The 23,302-nt window shown below is 42.4% G+C and overlaps 1 protein-coding gene across 1 annotated transcript in view; it reads left to right on the forward strand.

The window, feature by feature from the left end:
• LOC149449091 (macrophage mannose receptor 1-like) overlaps nucleotides 1–23,302 on the forward strand; it is a 164,558-nt gene that overhangs the window by 50,881 nt on the left and 90,375 nt on the right. The window contains exons 13-17 of the mRNA XM_089693713.1: nucleotides 1,729–1,856; nucleotides 3,666–3,750; nucleotides 12,369–12,513; nucleotides 16,445–16,486; nucleotides 20,185–20,348. Of these exons, the coding sequence (XP_089549839.1) occupies nucleotides 1,729–1,856; nucleotides 3,666–3,750; nucleotides 12,369–12,513; nucleotides 16,445–16,486; nucleotides 20,185–20,348 (564 nt within the window). The remainder of the gene's footprint in view (nucleotides 1–1,728; nucleotides 1,857–3,665; nucleotides 3,751–12,368; nucleotides 12,514–16,444; nucleotides 16,487–20,184; nucleotides 20,349–23,302) is intronic.

Below are 23,302 nucleotides of genomic sequence, written 5' to 3' on the forward strand. Positions count from 1 at the left end.
CCCTCCTTAAAGGTACAGGAGCGCACTGGACATGTGGCATAAGGCACAATGGCAGCCAGGGTGTCCACTGCACCCCCTCACCAGTATATCAATAGTACAGACACATGTTCTATCTGACTTGTATGTATGTTTTTATGTTGTATTGAATTGCATTAAGTTACTAGTGTTCTAAAGTATGCTGAAATCTAGTGGAGGTTTTCGTTCAGTCTTAGCCCTGTTTCTTCCATGTTCTCTCACCCTAGGATCACATCTGTGCAGGTTGGTGCCGCTGCGGATCCGCACTAAAATCTGTGCAACCGCACCACCCGCACAGAGAAATGCGGTTCTAATGGTAGTTCTAATGGCACGTCGCCCGCACTGGAAAACGCAACCGTACTGGGAACCGAGGTTCCTCTGCGGGCTGCATTTTCCAAAGAAGTGCAGGGATTTCTTTCCCTGCGTGTCACGGGTACGGGTGTCCATTCAAATGAATGGGATCTTGTGCCCGTGCAAAACGCGACCCGCACGGCCGCATAGATGTGAACCGGGGGTCAGTCACTGTTAGTTATTGGCAGAGACTGGGCTCAGGAAAGACATTGACTTACAACTCAAGAGACTGAGAAACATGTCCTCTGTACTGTATATAGCTTAAGTAAAAATTGAGTTGGATTCAAATTATGGAGAAGAGTCACTAAAACTGGTGCACACAGAAGCTAGTGCAGCTGTGCATGGGAGTCAATCAACTTCTAACTTCAACTTGTTCAATTAAGCTGTCGCAATAAAACCAGAAAGCTGATTGGTTTCTATGCAGAGCTGCACCAGATTTTGCACACTTAAGTTTTTGTGAATAACCCCCATGTGTCTTATTAGAGAGTTAAGCTGCCTGCGGATGGTGCCAAGTCAGCAGGTAACCAGGCTTTCCGGACAGGCTGGGTCTAAGGAGGTTTGTCATAGCATAAAGTGACATGTGAAACAGAACATCTGCATCTGATAACAAGGCACCTCTGTCCTAGAGTGACAATGCTCACTCAATGCATTGTATCTATGGAGGAAAAGTATTGTCTCCCTGGGACAGGAAGTATGTTAAAACCATAGAACAACTCCTTATTTCTTTATCAATATAATTTTGGGGGAAGTGTTCTGTAGTCCTAACATGTCCTGAGAACATAGTCTTCAAAGTGAACAGATCACAGGGCTGGATTTCTGGTGGCATCAACAAATCGGACAACAACACTTTCAATAGTATATTTAGCAAATGAAAAGATAGTGAATAAAAGAAACTCATTGTTAGGGTTTACATATGGCTGACTGCATCCATAAAAAACACAGGGCTGAATATGGTTAATAAATTAATCCCAGCCACGGCAATACCTGGCTGGAGTTTGCATGTTCTCCCGGTGCTGCGTGGGTTTCCTCCGGGTATTCCGGTTTCCTCCCACACTCCAAAGACATGCTGGTAGATTAATTGGCTCCTGTCTAAATTGGCCCTAGTATGTGTATGTATGAATGTGAGTTATGGGCTTTAGATTGTACACTCCTTGAGGGTTAGGGACTGATGTGAATGTACAATATATATGTAAAGCGCTGCATAAATTGACGGCGCTATATAAGTACCTGAAATAAATAAATGTATTTTTGTTGTTACTTAATGCATTTTTGGTTAATTAATGTATTTTTCTTTCTTTGTTGCTAACACTGTGACCTCACTATTAATACATTCACAATTTTTCCTGTATTTGTCATTACCAGTATTACACAAGACCAGATGGACAGAAGAAGTCATGGTTTGAAGCCCGGGACTTTTGCCAAGCAATGGGTGGAAATTTGCTCAGTATAAACAACAAAGAGGAACAAGCTGCAGTGCTTTCAGTGATCGTGTGAGTAATGGTGCCTGGGACATAGCAACTTTGTGTGTGAAAATGTATTTTCCAGCATGCTGGGGATCATGTGATAACTTTCCGGAAACAAGCCTTCTATGAACCTAACCAGGGCAGGAACTTAATTATAATGCGTCACATGTCAGGTTCACCCTACATTGGTCAAACATTTACTGATGAATCATCGCCTGATCTACAAAATACATTTTCTGCTTCTGTAAAAATAAAATGTTATTCCTGCGCCTTGTCTTCATAAAAACTATGAGGCTGGGGACCTATTTGGCCACCTACAATACGTTATATATACGTCCCGATTATGAAGTGGAATACCATGCCATAATTTCAGTAATAAAATTTTCAGCAGCTGTTGCTGATTCTCCTGAAAGTGGTCCGAGCAGCTGATTAGCCGCTGGATCACTTTTAGGAGCAGTGGGAGGGGTTGACCCCCTCTCCCACCACTTTCTGGTGGTTCTTAGGTTTACCTGCCTGACTGGTGAGCCCTGTAACCAATCCGGCAGTTATGGCCTCTAGTCATAGAGAGGATATATCGCCTCAGTTAATCTTTATGACCGGCAGTGTCAGTGTGGCTCATTCCCATTCATGCTGAACACATCGCCCCTGGCCGTGGAGCAGTGTGGGAGCAGCTTCCTCTCATCCACGCCCATCCCCGGATACGTTAGCCCTGGCGCCAGAGCCGTGTGGGAGCCGATTCCTCTCATCCAAGCCCACCCTGGCCCCAGAGACATGTGGGAGATGTAGTTCAATGGGGGGGGGTGTGTGGATGAGATCTGGATGGCCAGTCAGTGTGCGCGTGCCCACTGAGATGGCTCTGAGTGCCAGATCTGGCATGCATGCCATAGGTTTGCCATCACTGGACTGGACTCTCTGCAACAATTGCAGAGTAATCGAGTTTACAGCAACTTGCTTGAGGACCAATGGTTGGCCTGAATGTTCCTTTCTCTGATCACAGATTCATCTTTTGTTAATTAAATTGTTGTACCACTTCAAAATGGATTTGTTAGTAGGCAGATCCACATTAGATTTGCGTTTGAAAGCACTCTGCAGTCACAATATTGTTTGTTTTAGTAAATACCAACATGCACCAGCTGCATTGCTGTGGGGTGAGCATCATGTTGGATTTCACTGTCCTTTGGCAGTGGGAGGCGTGCACGGAGATTGTGTGGGAGAAAAAGCGGACCTCCACCCAAAAGGGGAAGTTTCGCTTTAAGGCTTCATTCCTGCTCCCCGTTAAGGATTGGCACCTTTAGGGAGCGAGGGAGGGTACCCAAATTTGACATGTACCTGCTCCCACTTCCACTGCAATCGCCTAAGTGATTGGAAGCGGAAGTTGTCCTACCTCCCCGTAGTCTTTCGGGACATGGGACAGGTCCCAGAAAACCGTGGGACCATTCACAAAGCGCAGCGCTACTCGCACATGTGCAGCAGGCACCCGGATGTGAAGCCACAAGCTGTCACAGCCGGGTGCCCACACAAAAGATGCCAGCCGGGGACACAGGACGGCCGGGGAACCCGGCCACTGTAAGGACACTACGGGATCGAGGGACAGGTGACTGTTTTTTTAAAAGTCAAGACTTTTATTTTTTTATTTTGACTGTATGTCTGCCTTAATGGATCTCTGGTCACCATATTTGTAAACATACTCCAATAAGTTTTGATTTTATAACTATTTGAAATCAAGGAGTGTTTTTGTGTTCACCCTGTATATATTTATATATTTTAACATTTTGCTTCACATTATTCTGAAAGTACGGTAAAAGTTTTAGTAAAATTTTTTGTTGGTTCTTCCAGACAAGCTGCTGCGAGGAAAAGCGCCTGGATTGGTCTTGTGAAGAGTGATCCTGATGAAGGCTTTCAATGGTCAGATGGTTCGCCTGTAAGTCACTTTGTATATGTTTGTTGTACATGATATTTAATATTCAAAGTTTACACATGTGCAGAAAACTAGGTGAATAAAAAAAAAATTCTAAAAAATCTACTATAGCCACTTTACAGTTTACCCTCTCAGAACATCATAGACTGCAAACTCTTGCAAAAAGTCAAATTGGTTATTGTCTGTTCTGCATATTTGTGGATCCCGTGAGTTTTCTTCAAGCACGTCTTCTGCCTCCATTTTTATTTGTGCCATGCATAGTGTGAACCAAGCAAGCTGCATCTGCCAGAGTGCGCTACAATATGTTAAATATTCTAAATCCATTTTTTTTGAGTTTATGGAAGGACACAGAATTCAGAGACAACTGAGGTATACTTCTGCCTACAGAAGGATATGGGCACTGGCAAAAAAAAAACAGTTACCAACCTGGTATCCCTATTCCCACTCCCAGCACACCTAGAAAAGCAGTAAGATCATTAACACAGTGTGTCTCGATGAATTTCAAGAAATGGATTTTATGGTAAGAAAAAAAATCATATTTTCTTTATCTTTCACCAAGATACAACTGAGACATCTAAAAGCAATAAAGCAATCCAAATGAGGGGTGGGCAACAGTATAAGAAAACTTACGTGGTTCACACTACAAAACAATAGAGCTAGTGGCTGAAGGACCCTATGCCCAAAGCTGGCATCAGATGGGGCCTGAACATCCACCTGGCGGAACTTAGAGAATGTGTGAACAGAGGACAATGTGGCAGCCTTGAAAATCTGGGAAAGTTGGTTGATACTGAAAAGGAAAGGTTTTGTAGTTCTACTCCAGCAGAAGCCGCTTGGTAGAATTGGTTCTCTATTTTTTTGTCTCGACTCTGAGAACAACCTCAGCCCCACTGACACAACAGGTTAAACAAATGAAAACTGCACTGATACTGGGAGCACAAATATAGATTCCCTGCACACAACTAAGGTTCGGTATCAAAAAGGAAACATCATCCTGGTTAATGGTAAATAAACCCAACATATTGTCACAGGTTGCAGTAAATAGCAGTATGTCCATAAACAAGTAAGTAAAGGATTAGGTCAATCACAGTCCACTAGACAATATGGGGTTGATTTACTAAAGCTGGAGAGTGCACAATCTGGTGCAGTTTTGCAGAGAAACCAATCATCTTCCAGGTGTTATTGCCAAAGCTTAATTGAACAAGCTGAAATTAGAAGCCATTTGGCTACAATGCAAAGCTGCACCAGATTCTGGGAGCACCAGTTTTAGTAAATCACCCCCTATGTTCACTAGGTTATAGCATAGAATGGGGTTCCATGCAGCTAAATCAGAGTAAACCTGGTAATCCATAAAATCAGCAATAAGTAATGGCATTAGAAAACAGTAACAGCAATCACAATCAATACTGCGATACCTCCTCTGTAAACAATAGGCTATATCCACTTTAGAGTGCACTCGATGTGAATGACAGTGATGAAATGTAAAACTCCTTAAAGAGGTACCTCTTACTATGGACAATAGGCAAAGTCCTTGTGAAGCAGCTCTCTGAGTGAGCAGTCTTTAGCCCCACTTCTTCAGCCAGCTAGCGTTGGGGCCCAGTTTTTATGGTGGTGCACATGAGTACAATCCCAGTAAAGTCTGCATGTAGTACGTAATTGTTAGAAGTTCTGTATACAGTATAGCCCTACAGAATAGACCGTGCATAGTCAATATATTCTTTTCTGCTTCACTGCAAACAAGGAAACAGGAAACCTTTATTCAGAGAAAAGACATAGGATATACATACCATAGATGCACCTAAAATCTGTAAAAACACTGCCATCTACTGGTTAAAGAATAAATATCTTCTTAATAATTATGTAGTTGTTGCACAAAATACATGAACAATGTATTCCAACAGTTATGCTGCTAATTAGAGGGCCAGTCCCTGTGTGCTCAGTCTGCTAGCAGCAACAGGTTAATGGCAGCAGTATCCTTTCACCAGCACCAGCGATACAGCAACAGGGGTCCCACTGTTCAGATGTCAGCTCACTTCTAGATCTGCCTGCAGTGAATCCGGCCCTCAGCATATGGCCACAGGATTGTAACAGGTTAATGTGCACACCTCCTTGCAGCAAAAAATCCCTCGATATTCAGCCTGTAAAAATATAGTTCTCTCTCTTTATACCTAGCTCGCATTGCGAATTGTAATCCAAGTCCAGTAACTGCCGTAGTAGTTTCTTTCCAGACCTACATCTCCCATAATTCAGTGTTGCCAATCATCAGGTTTCTTGAGCTCCTTCTGCTTGTCAACAACCCCTGATGGATAGAGGTGTAGTGCTGTTAACCCATTCAGCTGAAGTCCATTGGGAGACATTAGATAGAAGCACTGCAGCACAGTGTCCTAAATCACATTCTTTCTCTAGCCAAGCACCTGGCTACAGTTAGAACCCTATCCTTAAGATCATAAGCTTGAAAAGTGATTTGTCTAAGCCAGTGGTGGGCAACCTTTTTTTTCAACTGAGCCAAATCTCGCCAAAACCACGATTGAAATTTATTTTGAGAGCCACATTTTTAAAACTGAAAATACATCCCCATATAGTAATTCATCCCCCATAGTAATTCATCCCCCATATAGTAATTCATCCCCCATAGTAATTCATCCCCCATATAGTAATTCATCCCCCATATAGTAATTCATCCCCCCCATAGTAATTCATCCCCCATATAGTAATTCATCCCCCATAGTAATTCATCCCCCATATAGTAATTCATCCCCCATATAGTAATTCATCCCCCATAGTAATTCATCCCCCACATAGTAATTCATCCCCCATATAGTAATTCATCCCTCATAGTAATTCATCCCCCATATAGTAATTCATCCCCCATAGTAATTCATCCCCCATATAGTAATTCATCCCCCATAGTAATTCATCCCCCATATAGTAATTCATCCCCCATAGTAATTCATCCCCCATATAGTAATTCATCCCCCATATAGTAATTCATCCCCCATAGTAATTCATCCCCCATATAGTAATTCATCCCCCATAGTAATTCATCCCCCATAGTAATTCATCCCCCATATAGTAATTCATCCCCCATAGTAATTCATCCCCCTTATAGTAACTCATCCCCCCTATAGTAATTCATCCCCCATATAGTAATTCATCCCCCATATAGTAATTCATCCCCCATAGTAATTCATCCCCCATATAGTAATTCATCCCCCCTATAGTAATTCATCCCCCATATAGTAATTCATCCCCCATAGTAATTAATCCCCCATATAGTAATTCATCCCCCATAGTAATTCATCCCCCATATAGTAATTCATCCCCCATAGTAATTCATCCCCCATATAGTAATTCATCCCCCCTATAGTAATTCACCCCCCTATAGTAATTCATCCCCCATAGTAATTCATCCCCCATAGTAATTCATCCCCCATATAGTAATTCATCCCCCATAGTAATTCATCCCCCATATAGTAATTCATCCCCCATATAGTAATTCATCCCCCCTATAGTAATTCATCCCCCATAGTAATTCATCCCCCATATAGTAATTCATCCCCCCTATAGTAATTCACCCCCCATATAGTAATTCATCCCCCATATAGTAATTCATCCCCCATATAGTAATTCATCCCCCATAGTAATTCATCCCCCATATAGTAATTCATCCCCCATAGTAATTCATCCCCCATATAGTAATTCATCCCTCATATAGTAATTCATCCCCCATAGTAATTCATCCCCCCTATAGTAATTAATTCCCCATATTAATTCATCCCCCATATTAAGTCCCCAAGTCCCCCCGTGTCAATTCACTTACCTTTGCTCCGCGCGTTCTTCTCGCTGTGTTCCCGCGCCGTTCTGGTCTTCAGGGCGGACTGTGAGAGGAGTTCGTCACGCTGCCCCGCCTACATCCTGGCTGCCCCGCCTACATCCTGACAGCTGCAGAGTCCTGACTTTTGGGGTGGCCGCCCGAGAGGAGGGAGGGGAGCGGGCGCCCGGCACACAGAAGAGCCGCATTTAAGTTTGTAAAGAGCCGCATGTGGCTCGCGAGCCGCGGCTTGCCGACCACTGGTCTAAGCCACCAAGAAATGGTAGAACAAGAAGCATGCTCCCCTCAACAGAAGCCATCAAAAATGACAAAAACAGAGTGAGTCCTTCTGATGGAAGCAGTGAACGTAGGGTTGCCACCTCATCTCTTTAAAACTAAACACATATTAATAATGCAGGTTCTGGGACTATTTTAATGCAGATAAGGCACCAAGTGAGTTTAATTACCACCTTAATCAGCCACAGAACTTGTGTAATTAATATGTGTTTGGTTTTAAAGGGATGAGATGGCAACTCTAAGTGGACGCCAGTACTATATCCAGACAATAAAGGGAAATATCCTTCTGATGCATTGAAACTTAACAAAGAGACAGAAAAAACAATGTACTGGTTGAGATAAAAAGTTGAAACCACCGTAGGAATGAAGAAGATTCTCAGAAATGGTTCTTAACAGAACAAGGCCACCAGCTAAGTCAGACATCTCACAGATATGCTACCAGCTGAGGTAATCTACACCTGGAATGTGAGTAGTTGTCAAGGCTGGATTGTAAAGATCTGCCCAGGACAGAATTTCTCCCACTTCTCTTGCTGCAGAATGACATCTGGTTACTCCCTAATCGCTGATGTATGACACAGCCCTGGTATTGTCTGGCTGAATTCTGATCAGAATTAGGATGTCCAGCATTGTAGGAGCAACCAAATCGCCCAGATCTCTAGAATGTTGGTCAGGATTTAGGATACCGCCAGCATGCAAGTCATCTGCACTGACAAGGTGCTTAGGACTCCTTGGCCTGATAGGTTGATGTCCATTGCAATGATCTTCCAAGGATTGGATGGAGGGATTTTCCCAACTCCACAGCTGGATTCCTAAGCCATCAGAGACTGAACCCACAATGACAGAATTTTTAGTTGTAGGGGACTAGAGTGGAACTAAGCAGATGGCACTGCATTAAAGGAGGCTACCATCAGGCCTAAGACTCAGGTGGCTCAAGGACTGTAGCACATGCAGCAGCTACTACATTTGTCTGAGACAGACTAGTGTGGTAGCTGCTGGCGTGTGTTGTTTTCAATATGTATTTTTGTGAATGACCAGCACTGCTTTCCAGCCAATGTCATTCACACAGCTGCCAGATACTACTTGAGGAATCTCCTCTCAACTAGCTAGCAGCAGCAAAAGATTTCAGGTTCAGTCTTTTAACAGTAGAAGAGAAGGCATGGCTACAGAATGGAGAAGGGGTTGCTCTGCTCTCGTTTCCTGCAGGAAAAAGGTGCATGCACCTCTTTAAAAACACGACCAGAGGGAAACCGTACGGTCTTGTTGACTATGTGGTTTCCTGCACCCTATGAATGGCAGCCACATGCATTGTAAAAGATCAGGTTCAGCGAGCGCTTAAAATTGAAAAAGCGGCTAGAACACTACAAAGGGAAACCATAAAACCTTCTATAAAACCAAATAAAACACGTAGTGCAGTGCTAAAATATACGTGATCTTAATTATATTAATTATACCACACAATATAAATCACTATATAAAGAATTATTAAGGCATGTGGATATAGATAACGTCCGTGTGACCATATATCAGAAAGAATGGTAAATATCCTCACAATGGTGTAAATTATTCCAATATTAAATTCAACAGGTGTATCGATAGGTGACTTCTCTTAATCCCAGTCATAACTGTAGTCCGGTGACGTTCGGGAAGAAATGATAAGATTGCGCACTCACCAGAGGCGCTATATAAATGCGCATTTAAGTCAGATAAGCCCGAGGTCCCCTCTGTTCTGGGAAAGGTGCAGCCTGGAATGGACAACCTCTTCTATAACTTCTAGAGGTCCCCTTTAGGTCTGCGGTGAGGGTCTGCAACAGGTGTCTCCCCTCTAGGCCCTGGGATGGTCACCTTGTGTTCCTGGGGGATTAAGTGCTGCTGGTTTTAAAGATGGCCACCGGACCTCCGTGATCCGGCGGCGTGACGTCTCAGCGTACGGGGCTCCTCCTTAATGCATTTCATAACAAACGTACATTTTCAAAAGGGGTGTGCGCCATGATGGCGCACACCCCTTTTGAAAATGTACCATCAGGACTAAGACTCAGGTGGCTCAAAGACTGTAGCACATGCAGCAGCTACTACATCTGTCTGAGCCATCATGGCGCACACCCCTTTTGAAAATGTAATTTTGGTACGAAATGCATTGAGGAGGAGCCCCGCACACCAAGACGTCACGCCGCTGGAACAGAGAGGTACGGCGACCATCTTTATAACCAGCTGCACTTAAACCCCCAGGAACCCAAGGTGACCATCCCAGGGCCTAGAGGAGAGACACCTGTTGCAGACCCTCACCACAGACCTAAAGGGGACATCTAGAAGTTATAGAAGAGCCTGTCCATTCCAGGCTGCACCTTTCCCAGAACAGAGGGGACCTCGGGCTTATCTGACTTAAATGCGCATTTATATTGCGCCTCTGGTGAGTGTGAAATCTTATCATTTCTTCCCGCACGTCACCGGACTACAGCCACATGCATCTTTCAAGAGCAGTGCAATTTGACTGTGGGTATTTGCAGGTGCAGAACAAGTGATTCACACAAAGAGCTGTTTCAGAAAGAGCAACTGCTGGCACTTATCCTTCAAAAACAACACACAGTCACTTGGAACTTGGGCTCAGGTTTATTCTCATAGTATCTCTACAGGATAGCTAAACTCTCCCAGTTTCCTCCAAACATCTTTATGTCTCAGGACAACTGCCTGGTTCTTAGCTTCCACCAGACACTTTTCAGTGAAGGAGGGATTAATACAATGTGTCAGGGATCACCGCGACGCACGAGTCTGCACATGCGTAGGTGTCCGACAAGACATGCAGACAGGCGGGCACTAGGACCCAGGCGCGCCTGTCAGCGCCGGGTGGGCTATTTAAACCAGCCCTGCACAGACACAAGTTGCCATATGGTCTTATTGTCCTGTTCCTGTATTCTGATCCTGTGAAGCTTCCTGTTGCCGACCTCTGCATTGATCCTGACCCTGCTGATTGTCTCCTGCTTGACCCCTGGCTTGACCTGACCATTCTTCTGCCTGATCCTCTGTACCACGCTGCGCGTTAGTTGCTGAACCCAGCTCGTGACCCTGACCATTCTTCTGCCTGCTCCTCCGGTACCTCGCTGCCCGCACATTGCTGACCTGGCCTGCCTGACTACTCCTTACGTTACCCTGACGATCCATTCATCCCACACGGATCTGTCCCTGTTACCAGGCCTGCCAGCCTCTTCACGTCAGGCTCTATTTCCCGCACACCCCTGACGGTGCTCTCTACCACTGCCGGATGTACTCGGGGGTCACAACCTGGTCTCAGGCTGCTCCAAGTCCATCCCCACCATCAGGGGCCCTGGTGAATAAGCAGATTGGGACTTAGACCCCGTGCCCTGAGGAACCCCGCACTGTGGGTTGCTAGAGACTCCACCAGGTGGTGCTTGACACAATGCCAAAGAACAGCTACATACTTTCCAGCTTCCACCTGGTACTCTAAGTGAATCCTCCAGGCTAGATCCTTAAATTGCTTGATTAGCTCCCTAGTTGATTAGGAATAGCCCCCTCCCCCAGCCCTGCCACTGTTGGAACCTTGATTAACTGCAGAAACTTCAGCAAGTTGCCTCAAAAGGGCAAGAGCCTCTGAGGCTGGAGACTTCTCTAGCAGGACAAGAACAGGGCTGCTCCAGACCCCAAACTATTTAAGCTCCCTCCCAGCCACCTACTTGGCACACCTCCCCAGGGATTGATCGCAGCACAGAAAACATTCAAGCTGCCCATCTGACCCTCCCAGCCCTCTATATTCTGGAAGCTTCCAGAATACAGGGGGAAGCAATTAAACTTGCAGCCTGTGAGACCTAGAACAGCTCAAAGAAATCAATGGCTGCTCCAATGATTACTGAAGTGCCAAAAAACCCAAAATATACCTATGATCCTAGCAACCTATCTAGTAGGGTGCTGCCACAACATTCCCCAATAAACTTTGCTAAAATTCTTACTGCCACATTTGCAGTTTCCAGCTTTCAATGATGCCGGCTCCTATGCTCTCAGTGCTGCTTCCCTTAACTTCTAGTCTTTACAGAGAACAGGGCAGACTCCAGCCAGATTGTTAGTTTGGAGAAGATGGGGGGGGGATTGTGTGTTTCTATTGATGCACACAATGTAAGGAAAACAACTCCAGTCTCTTCATGCAAAGGTGGCTTCACAGAATGTTGCAAGAGAAATGAGCCACCCTGAAACAGGGAACCTGGGGCAGTGATCATGGCACTAGCTTACTGAAATATATGAAAGGATTAAAGGATAAAGAACTGTATATTCTATAAGTGATTAAATCAGCTGCTTAAAGTGCTTACAAACTGAGTGTTGAATATTACTCTAATGAAGTAATGGGAGCAAAGTAAGGCTTTACCCAGTACTAGTATAGTGTTCCTAATAAATTGCTCAGTGTATGTAAGTCGGCCATGTTGGGGGACATGCAAATTCAATCCACTTTGGGTACCTGAAAATGAGCTGTGCTGCTTATGGTTGTTGATCTCTTTCTCTATGTTTCCTTTAGCTAAATTTTGAAAATTGGGATAATGGAGAACCCAATAACCATGCAGGCGTGGAACTGTGTGGAGAGCTGAGAATTAATTACAGACTGCTGTGGAATGACCTGCACTGCGAAAATGCCAGAGATTGGATCTGTGAGCTAAAAAAAGGTAAAACCCTGACGGTATGTGGAGCCAGTTTTATACTGTCTGCAGTTTAGGTGTTAAAGGGATATCATTACACTGGTAACATTTGCCTTTAAAGTAATGAAAATATAATATAATTGCTTTCATTGGCTTTCCTCTGTTTCCACATACACTTTCCTATCCAGTCAACCATTTACAGTATTACAAAGTACCCAGGTGGTGGTAGTGAGGAATGTGTTGGGAATCAGTGGGGAATCAGTGGGGAATCAGGGTTTGCCAGCTGGAGTCTGTTGCAGACAACTAAGTGGCACCCAGACCAGCCAACAATGCTACTCTGGGTTTCTCAATTCTGCAGAGCAAATGATTTTACAGCAAAGTTACCAATTTTCTGTCAGCTAAATTTAGCCAAAACAGAAACTCTCAACTTTACTTGCTGAGCTGTTTAGACAAAATTTGCTTGTGAAAAAAAAATCTACTCTTTTCTTTATTCAGAGTCTGTGTTTCTTTGGGTGTATATTTAAGGCAGTTCACGTTATTTATTCTAGTGTTCCTTGTCTTTTATTTTCTATTTTGGGGGTATTTGTCTACAGTTGCTTTACATTTTTTTTATTTTACTTTTTTTCTTTCTGTACAAAAGATAAAATAATGAGGCTTATGATGGGCAAAAAGTAGTCCGTAAAAATTTAAGGAGTTTCTGTAAGCCTCAGGGGACTTTAAAAGTCAATTGCACCCTTAAAACTACTAAAACAACTTGCATTTTTACTAAAATGTGGAACACTCAAAAAAATATAGTTAATTTCCCAACAAGGGTAAAACCATCATTAAAAAAAAAACCTTCCATAGCACCATCCCACTCTTAAAATCCGTGATTCCGCTCCAACTTTACAGTCCCATCCAATGGGGCTAGAACAGGTAAATAAGGACTTTAAATGTGCTTTAGAAGGAACATATATTGACAAGTACAAAAAGTATACAAAACATAATTTAATTACAGCACTTTAAAAACAAATAAAATGCTTATTACAAGTACAAGTTATTTCTTATTGGCCATAACAGTGTGGTAAATTGAACTGAAGAATGCAATTCCAAAGGGACGTGATGGCTCGACATGTTTTGCGAGATTATCACTTCCTCAGGATCTAAACCTTCAGTTAAGTGTATCATCTAGCTGTACAGAAAAACAGTAAGATATATGAAATATAATACCAACATATCCAGAAATATAAAATTCATTTAAAAAAACCTAACAAACAAAATATATATACTTGTCAAGATATGTTTCTTCTAAAGCACATTTAAAGTCCCTATTTACCTCCTCTTGCCCCATTGGATGGGGCTCTGAGGAAGGAGTGGAATCGTCTCTAAAAATCTCCCCATTTTTGGTGAAATTTTGGGAAAGGGTTCTTTCACATTGGATGCAGAGACCAATAGTCTGTGAATGGGTCATGTGTTTATATGGCTTGAGCTGCTAAGTCAGGAGTGTTAAACTCAATTTCATCACGGGCCACATCAGCATTATGGTTACCCTTAAAGGGCAGGTTGTATCTGTAAGACTAGATGTCCACAACACCCCATCCCAACTTACATCAGATGTCAAGAGCCCCCTACCTTTCCTTATATCACAGTGTACCCCCTTACTTTTTGCTGCTTGCGGGAAGAAGCTGGTGGAGAAGAGGGGGTGCTCTGGCTGCACAGAGGCACAGGATCTGTAGGAGGATTTCTGTCCTCCTCTCTGCTGCCAATTGTTCTATAGGAGCCTCTTTGTGGCTGCACGGAGAAGTTCAAGATCTGGTAGATTGGCCGCTACTCTGCAACCAATTGTTGACACAAGGTGGGAATTGAGACGAGGGGGAAGCCGCAACTGCAGGAGAGGTGTGAGGGCCACATGAAATGGTCTGGAGGGCCAGATTCGGCCTGCGGACCTTGTGTTTGACACATGTGCTAGGTGCTGAGTGCAGACAGTCCATGTAAGTCTATGCGGATGCAGCAGCTGCACGGACACAGCCACCCATCCCAATCTGAGAGTCAAGTGAGTGTGAGTGAGTGGCCCCAAATGCACATTCTCTGCATTCAGGGCCTCTCACTTACACGCCTGATGACACTTTATGATGAGTGTCTGTGTCCATGTAGCTGCTGCATCCCCATACACTTGATACATGAGTTGCCTTCACAGACTTTTGGTCTCAGTGCCTGTGCAAATGAGGCCTAAATGAAAACTCATAATTTTGCTTATCCATATTCCTGGCTAAAACTAAACTGAAAAGCAGTATTACAAATGTCAAAGTGCAGGACACCATAAATTGCAATCAAAACCAGTGCTGGCTTCCTTTCTACTTTTGAACTATGAATTATTGTGCCCTCATTAGCCTGAATATTTTACAAGTCATTACAGAAAGAATTAAACACAGAAATAAAGAAAATGTTTAATAAAAAATGCAAGGCGAAAGTATGCAAAAAACATTCAAATACACAACAAAATGGAAGAATCAAAAATACAATGAACAAAGATAAATATAAAACACACATAATGAATAAGGAAAGTGAAGGGTTTTTTTCTGTTAAGGCTAGGGAATTAAAAAATAGTAAGATATTTAGAATTTTCCTTTTTTACCCTAATTTACTTTTTATAGCTTCGGTGGAAACCAGAAACTGAATATCGAAGAGAATCTGTCACTTTGCTCTTTCAGGTTCTTTTGAATTCCATGACCCACCTATACTCATCTTTGCTAAGCTTCCCCACCACCCTGTTCCACCATCAAAATCCTAGGAAATACTCAGTAGACATTGGTGTTTTGTTTATTTACAAATCAAAATTTGGACAAAATGTTTGTTATTTGAAGATTTGGATGTATCCGAATTTCCAAATTGCAACAGTAACAAATTTTGATGAATCCTTAATAAATTATAATGAAACAAATTATCCAAATTTGAATATGAAAATGAATTTGAATTCAAAATGGAAACATATTGCAAAAAATACAGTAAGGTATAACAGTGAAATAAAATGATGACTGCTACTTGAGCTGCTTTATAGAATCGAATAGAAAAGAATAGAATAAAAGACAATGGAATACAATAGAAAAGTAAATAATAGAGTAGGATAGAATAGAAAATCATAGAATAGAAAAAAATAGAATAGAACAGAATAGGACAAATATATCCTTCTTTTCTGAAATTCAAATTTAGAATCAATTTGAAAATAATGAATATATGAAACAAATCTGAACATATGAAACAAATTCTGAAAACAAATCATTCTAACATAATGAATATGATGAAACAAAATTATTAACTTAATGAACGAATACGAAACAAAGCAAATTTTTCCATTGTGAAAATCTCTAATACTGGGGAGCTTGTGATCATTTTGAGGAGCATGTGACCTTATGCCTAGGCTACAGTAGCCAGTCACCAGGCTCTAACACATGGAGGGGGGATGGGGTTAGAAGATGCAATAGTATCACACCAATGGGTTTACAGTCCAAAACTATTTGTTTCATCATAAACATCCAGGGTTAAAAAAAAGCCATTGCATTTCAGGGGTTTGTATAGTATCCTTTTTCATCAGGGCCTAAAATGCTGTTTGGAATAAAAAAAATGGCAGACTTAGAAGAGTTCATAAGTTTCAGGCCTCAGCAGCAAGCTGGAAACATGGAGAGATGCCTTTACCCCGGTATGATATCTGCCACTGTCTGAGACAGAGCTAACATGGGATTTAGACTCAGGATTGGGGCATAGGCATGCAATGGCCAGCGATCGCAGTGGATGATAGTATCAACATGGTGGGCTTTCAAAAGAACCTTTTACTTTTTCCTTGAATGAGCAAAGTGTCAGATTCTCTTTAATGTGCTTCAATTTATTTTGGAATTTAGGGTAAAAAATTAGCCCTTTTCTTGAATACGTTGATTTTACCCTGCTTGCTTTCTCTCATCATCACAATCATTATCATCATCAGGTGCAGAACTGAAACCAGAACCCACCAGTCCACCATATCCTGGTAAGAACTTTTTTGTATCTATAGGGGCACACAGCATAACCTTGTTGTAAGAGTTGTTAAGAACTTACTTTTATAATATCCACTTGCCGCTAGGACAGTGGTTCTCAACCTGTGGGTCGCGACCCCTTTGGGGGTCGAACGACCCTTTCACAGGGGTCCCCTAAGACCATCAGAAAACACATATTTCCGATGTGTAAAGAGCAGCTGCTGTGTTGAAAGCAGCTACTCTGTTAAAAGCAGCTACTGTGTAGAAAGCAGCAGTATTGGAGGTAAAACGACACTTCATGAATTATAATTACTGGGTAAATAATTTTATGGTTGGGGGTTACCACAACATGAGGAACTGTATTAAAGGGTCACGACATTAGGAAGTTTGAGAACCACTGCTCTAGGGTTATGTTCAGAAGGGCAGTGGATTTCGAAGAGCTTCTAGTTGTTGGAGAGTGTAGGGATTTATTAGATGTCCTCTCTAATTTTATTGTTGTCTTTGTCCCAGCTAGCTAGGTAGGCCCCCTCTAATTGTCCTAGTGCCCTTCATCGCCAAGACAAAGAGTAATGGGAAATCCCAAATTTTACTGCTGTCACTAACACAAGACATAATGGGAAAATCTTCCAACAGGAACGTCCATGTAAGAGTGGAATTCCCCTGACTTTGTAGAGATTTCCTCTCACTTAGGGGTCTATATATAGTGGACTAACTGTGTGATTTGCACAGCAAATGTTTTCTGAACATTTGTTTGTCTGTATTTTACAGCATTTAGCTGTCATTTTAAAGGGGGGTCACCCTATTTGCCTACCATCTTCAAAGATGAATTGCCCTATTTTCGTAATTTTCAAAGAGGATTCACCCTATTTGTTGATCATTTTGAAAAAGTATTAACCCTAGGCACATATCCTTTTCAAGGAGGATTGGCCATATTATAATACAGGATTTAGTATTCACCTATCATCTTTAACCGCTTAGTGAATGAAGCTAAAACAAATGTTAATGCCTAAACACAAGTTTGCAACTTTGACATGCATTAGTAAAACTGTACATATTATCACAACTACGTCATGGAATATACCTTGCTTTTTTCTTTTGGTGGCAAATAGCAATGGATACCTCTTGATTTTTTTCATTATCAAAGTAAAACTGGCCCAAAATAGTTAACCCCCCCCCCATTAAATTTAGCTGTATATTATTTGCTATTACCATAATTTACCACCAAAGAACAACCCTAAATAAATTCTCCTGTGCCTGACGATCGCAGCGATACCACATATGTGTATGTTAGTTGTTGCTTGTACCTGTAGTATGGCCTAGAAGCAATAGTGAGCATTTTGCTTTTTTTTATCCTGCCTAAGTCTGCATTCAGGAGCAGGAGCTTCTTTTGGATGACCATCTTTGCACGTTGCAGTTTGTCGCGATGGCAGTGTGATTTATCAAGCAACAATCACAGCAGAACTGCACCGCATTTTTAGGTGCCATTCAAATGAATGGCATCTAAAATCCGAGTTGTGTGTTTTGCCATTTTAGCAAAGCATTTTGAAATTGTGGGCAGAATAACGGCAATTCTGCCCTCAATTCAAAATGCCTAGGTGTGAATGCAGGCAACCTCGTTCACACTTGAGTGTTTTTCAGCTCAAAGCTTGATGCCCAGAAACACTCAACAAGTAAGATCCCATTATTTCCAATGGCCCCTGTTTACACTTGAGCATTCTGTCGCCTGTACCAAAACGCCTGTTGCTCAAAAAAGTATTTGCGCTACTGAGATCTGAGCGTTTTGTCCCCACAGACTTGAATAGAAAACGTCTGAACAGTGGGAATGACCATTTTTCAAGTCTTTCTTTTTAAGTGTTTTTTCAGGTGTTTTCAGCTCAAACAGCAGCTATTTCTATTGGCCACAACAAAAAAGCCTAAATGAAAAATGCTTATAATATATGCAACACTGCTCAAGAAAACGCTCAAGAATGCTTGAAAACAAGTCTGAAAAATGCTTAGCTCAGTGTGAATGTAGACAAACACACTGACACTAACCAATGCTGATGCTAATTTAAAAAATGTTTAAAAAAAAAAAAAAAACTCTACCCAAAATATACTGACTGTGACCTATGACCCCAGAGGTATGGTTAAAGGTTGAAGGACATGTCTGCAGGAGCCTGACATTGCACCCCTGGTGTACTGAACATGGTGCAATGATTTGCAGGTTCCTGCAGGAAAAAATAATACATGTACAGTTTTTCCAGCAAACATGTGCATTTGTTAGTTTTTCTGTAAAGGTGAACTTATCCTTGAGGGCCGATGCACACAAGATGCATAGCTCCCAACTGTCCCTGATTTCGAGGGACTGTCCCTTATTTATAACAAAGTCCGTCTGTCCTCCTCATTTGTCCCTCATTTTGGTCATATAGTTGTATATGAATGGTACTATCTATCTTTCAATGGTGTTAAACCATTCATTCAATTTCTAACTTGTTGTATTTGTACATTTCAAAAGACAATATCATGGAATAAAAGTAGTAAAAAAAAAACACTTGTGGGATTAACCAATCATTTTTTGTGTCTTAATTTCCCTTATAAGGGGGCGTGGCAGGGGGTGTGTCCTATAAATACATACTTTTGCTTATAGGTGTCCCTCATTCCCCATCTCAGAAAGTTGAGGAGTATGCAGATGCAGTCTAGTGCATTTTTTTCTGCATCAAATATGCACAGACATTAGGTTATTTGGGTTCCAATGGCATAGTTCATACTAGTGCAGTCAGTTCCAGTGCATTCCAGTACTGCATTTTTTGCACTGCACAGTACTGGAAAGTGGCAAAATGCATGAAAAACACACCAGAACGTACCTAAAAGCATCAAAATGCTCTGGTACCCTATTTAAGATGAAGAACAAAAGAAGGGAAAAACACAGTGGAATGCATCAAAAACATGTCAAAAACTAACCAAAATGCATCACAAAAAGTGAATGCAGAAATGCACCCGGAATGCATCTGGATGTGAAAAAACTGAGTTTGCTTTTATCCGTAGAACTGGTTTGTTTTGGAAAAACAGCCATTGTCTAATATAAACCGATAGCATATCCTCCATATTTCAGATTGAGTATGGCAGATACTTCAGGAGCCCGTACAGACCTATCAGAATGGGCAATAAATATCATTCATAAAGTTAGCTTGATCTCCAGGCAGATATAAAAGACACAAATGAATGCAGCTTTGTAATCATTAATACGTTATGAAATGTATTTTTTAAATACAAGCAGTGTAGGTACCTGAATGTGACCTGCTACAGCTTCTGGCAGTCTCTGTACAGCAGGGCTGGAGGGTGAGAGGAAGAAGCAGTACAAGGAGCCAATCAGTTCATGTAATGGCAAGAACCATGTTGATCGGAGGTGAGAGCAGAGTGACAGAGAGAGAAGATCATTACTGCAGTGCTTCTACTTTCACTGTCCAGTAACAGGCCTGGGTGGGTTCAGAATGACCTGGGCTCAGGGCAAATGGGTTGAATGAAGCTGGCCATCACACTAAGGACATACAGCAGGAGAAAAAAAAGCACTTTGGGAAAATCTCTGAATTAAAGCTGAATATTGCAGCAAAGGCTGATTTTTACTTTATCTTTTAATGGGGTATTCATTTTTGTAATATTTCTTTCATTATTTTACCTGTGTTTCATTGGCATATTTTTTTCAAGTAGACTTGTTTTCTTCCCTATCTGACAGAGTTTAACTTGACCACTGATGGTTGGTTGGTCAAAGGTGACAAGCAGTATTATGTGGGCAATGATCAAGTGCCCATGGATAAGGCACGAGAGTTTTGCAAGCGTAATTTTGGTGACTTAGCCTCAATTCATGATAGAGAAGAAGGGACATTTCTGTTGCGATTTGTAAGTACTTTTCTGTATGAAGTATTTGAACAATTGAATAGTTGTAGTAGTCCCACTGCTAAGATGACTCCTGGACACTGATAGCATCCCTTTACTTACCTCCTTCTCACTCCCACAGCTCCACTGGCTGTTGGGCATGTATGGTCTATGGTAATCCCCTTCAGGGTAGGCCTCAATACCTACAACCCAACATCCATGAATAAAAGGGAAAAAACACATATAAAGTGCAGTGATAAAAGACAAAAGGTGAAAAGTTAAAACAAAAAAAATAAAAAGTGTCAATGTGTGCACAATGGCTAGGCCTTGTGACCTGGTAACAAAAATTGCTTTGGTCTTGGCCAAAAGGCCTAGCCTATGAAATTAACAGAAAAAAACCTGAACCCGTCCATTGGCCATCCCAATGAGTCCTTCAGTGCACCCACTTTTATTTTAACATTCTTACAACTTAATATATGAAAATGAAAATTATATTACAAGTAATCAGCCCCATATATTCAGCAAAGAGATGGCCCAATTCAATAAAGAGACAGCCCCATATATTCAGCAAAGAGACAGTCCAATCCAGCAAAGATACAACCCCATATAATCAGCGAAGAGACATCCCAATCCAGCAAAGAGACATCCTCATATATTCAGCAAAGAGACACCCCAATACAGCAAAGAGGCATCCCCACATATTCAGCAAAGAAATGGCCCAATGCAGTAAAGAGACAGCCCCATATATTCAGCAGAGAGACATGCCAATCCAGCAAAGAGACATCCCCATATATTCAGCAAAGTACATCCTAATTCAGCAAAGAGACATCCCAATCCAGTAAAGAAACAGCCCAATTCAGCAAAGAGACAATCAAAGCACAGGCCCACATCCTGCAACATTGTCAATCAATTTACCAAAATCCAATGTCTAACAATGTGTCTCCAGTCCACAGTGAGCAGTCAGTCAGACAGGCTACATGCAGCGCAGCTCTCATCAGAGACCGCAGAAATACTACAGGAGACGATCAGAGACTGCAGACATACTACAAGAGATGGTTAGAGACTGCGAACATAATACAGGAGATGACCAGAAACTGCAGGAATACTACAGGAGATGGATAGAGACTGCAGACATACTACAGGAGATGATCAGAGACTGCAGACATACTATAGGACATGTTTAGAGACTGCAGACATACTACAGATGGTCAGTGATTGCAGACATACTACAAGAGATGGTCAGAGACTGCAGAAATACTAAAGGAGATGGTTATAGACTACAAATGTACTACGGGAGAGGATCAAAGACTGCAGAAATATTACAGGAAGTGGTCAAAGACTGCAGACATACTACAGGAGATGGTCAGAGACTGCAAACGTACTACAGGAGATGGTCAAAGAATGCACACATACTACAGGAGATGGTCAGAGAGTGCAAAAATACTGCAGGAGATGGTCAAAGACTGCAGACATAGTACAGGAGATGGTCAGAGACTGCAGGCATACTACAGAAGATGAACAGAGACTGTGGAAATACTACAGGAGATGATAAGAAACTCTGGAAATACTACAGGAGATGGTCAGAGACTGCAGACATACTAGATGATCAGAGACTGTGGAAATAATACAGGAGATGGTCAGAGACTCTAGACATCCCATAGGAGATGGTCAGAGAGAATGCAGAAATATTACAGGAGATAGTCAGAGAATGCAGACATACTACAGGAGATGGTCAGAGAGTGCAAACGTACTACAGGAGATGGCCAGAGACTGCAGGCATCCTACATGAGATGGTCAGATAGACTGCAGAAATATTACTGGACATAGTCAGAGATTGCAGAAAGCCTAGAGGAGATGGTCAGATAGACTGCAGAAATATTACAGGACATGGACAGAGACTGCAGACATAGTACAGGAGATGGCCAGAGACTGCAGACATACTACAGTAGATGGTCAGAAACTGCAAACATACTACATGAGATGGTCAGAGACTGCAGACATAGTACAGGAGTAGGTCAGAGACTGCAGACAGCCTACAGCCTACATAGAGACTGAAGAAATATTACAGGAGATGGTCAGAAACTGCAGACATAGTACAGGAGATGATCATAGACTGTAGACATACTACAATATGGTCAGAGATTGCAGATCTAATACAGGAGATGGTCAGACACTGCAACTATACTACATGAGATGGTCAAAGTCTGCAGACATAATGCAGGTATGTTCAAAGACTGCAAACATACTACAGGTACTGTGGTAGGGGGTGATGTTGCAGTCACTGTACACAGCTCTAGGACCTGTCCTCCCTTCCTCTAGAATATGGACGACCCCCCCCACCTTGCACACACAGCCATTACAGTCAGAGGAGTCCCCTAGAAGGAGCCTGGACTTGACCCTAGGACAACATGAACATGGTTGTCCCAGGTTTCAGAATGTGAACAGCGGTATCCTTTCACAGCAAGGCTGCCACACATCTTAGTTTTCAGAAATGTCTCCATAGACTCTGGTACACTGTGCGGGCATGGTTCAGGAAGAAAGCAGGCTATTTCTTCACTTTTGGGTGCAGGTTTAGTAATCTCCCATATCACATTTCCAGATAAGTACATTACAGTCTCAACCTCTTCTATACCAATCTGCCAGGCAGGCCATGACTGCAATGTACTTGTCTGGAAATGTGGTATGGGAGAATACTACACCTGCACCCAAAAGTGAAGAAACAGTCCACTTGATCTGGGCTATGAGGAATTGAAAAGCAGTAGGAGCACTTTAGCCTGCACAGCAGCCAAAGCAGCATGGGGTGGGGGTTCCTACCATGGTTGGAACCTGGGTGGCCGGGCCCCTCAGGACACCTGGGCCCCCTACATGTGTATGGGCTGTCTCCCCCTGATGGCAGCCCTGCCCCTATGATACCAGCATAGATACTATACAGCCAAAAGGCCAGAATGACAGCAGAGCACCCCTACTAGACACTGATA

The sequence above is a fragment of the Staurois parvus genome, unplaced genomic scaffold (assembly GCF_062004578.1).
Source record: "Staurois parvus isolate SC_StPar_1 unplaced genomic scaffold, SC_StPar_1.0 ptg000636l, whole genome shotgun sequence".
NCBI classification, from domain to species: domain Eukaryota; kingdom Metazoa; phylum Chordata; class Amphibia; order Anura; family Ranidae; genus Staurois; species Staurois parvus.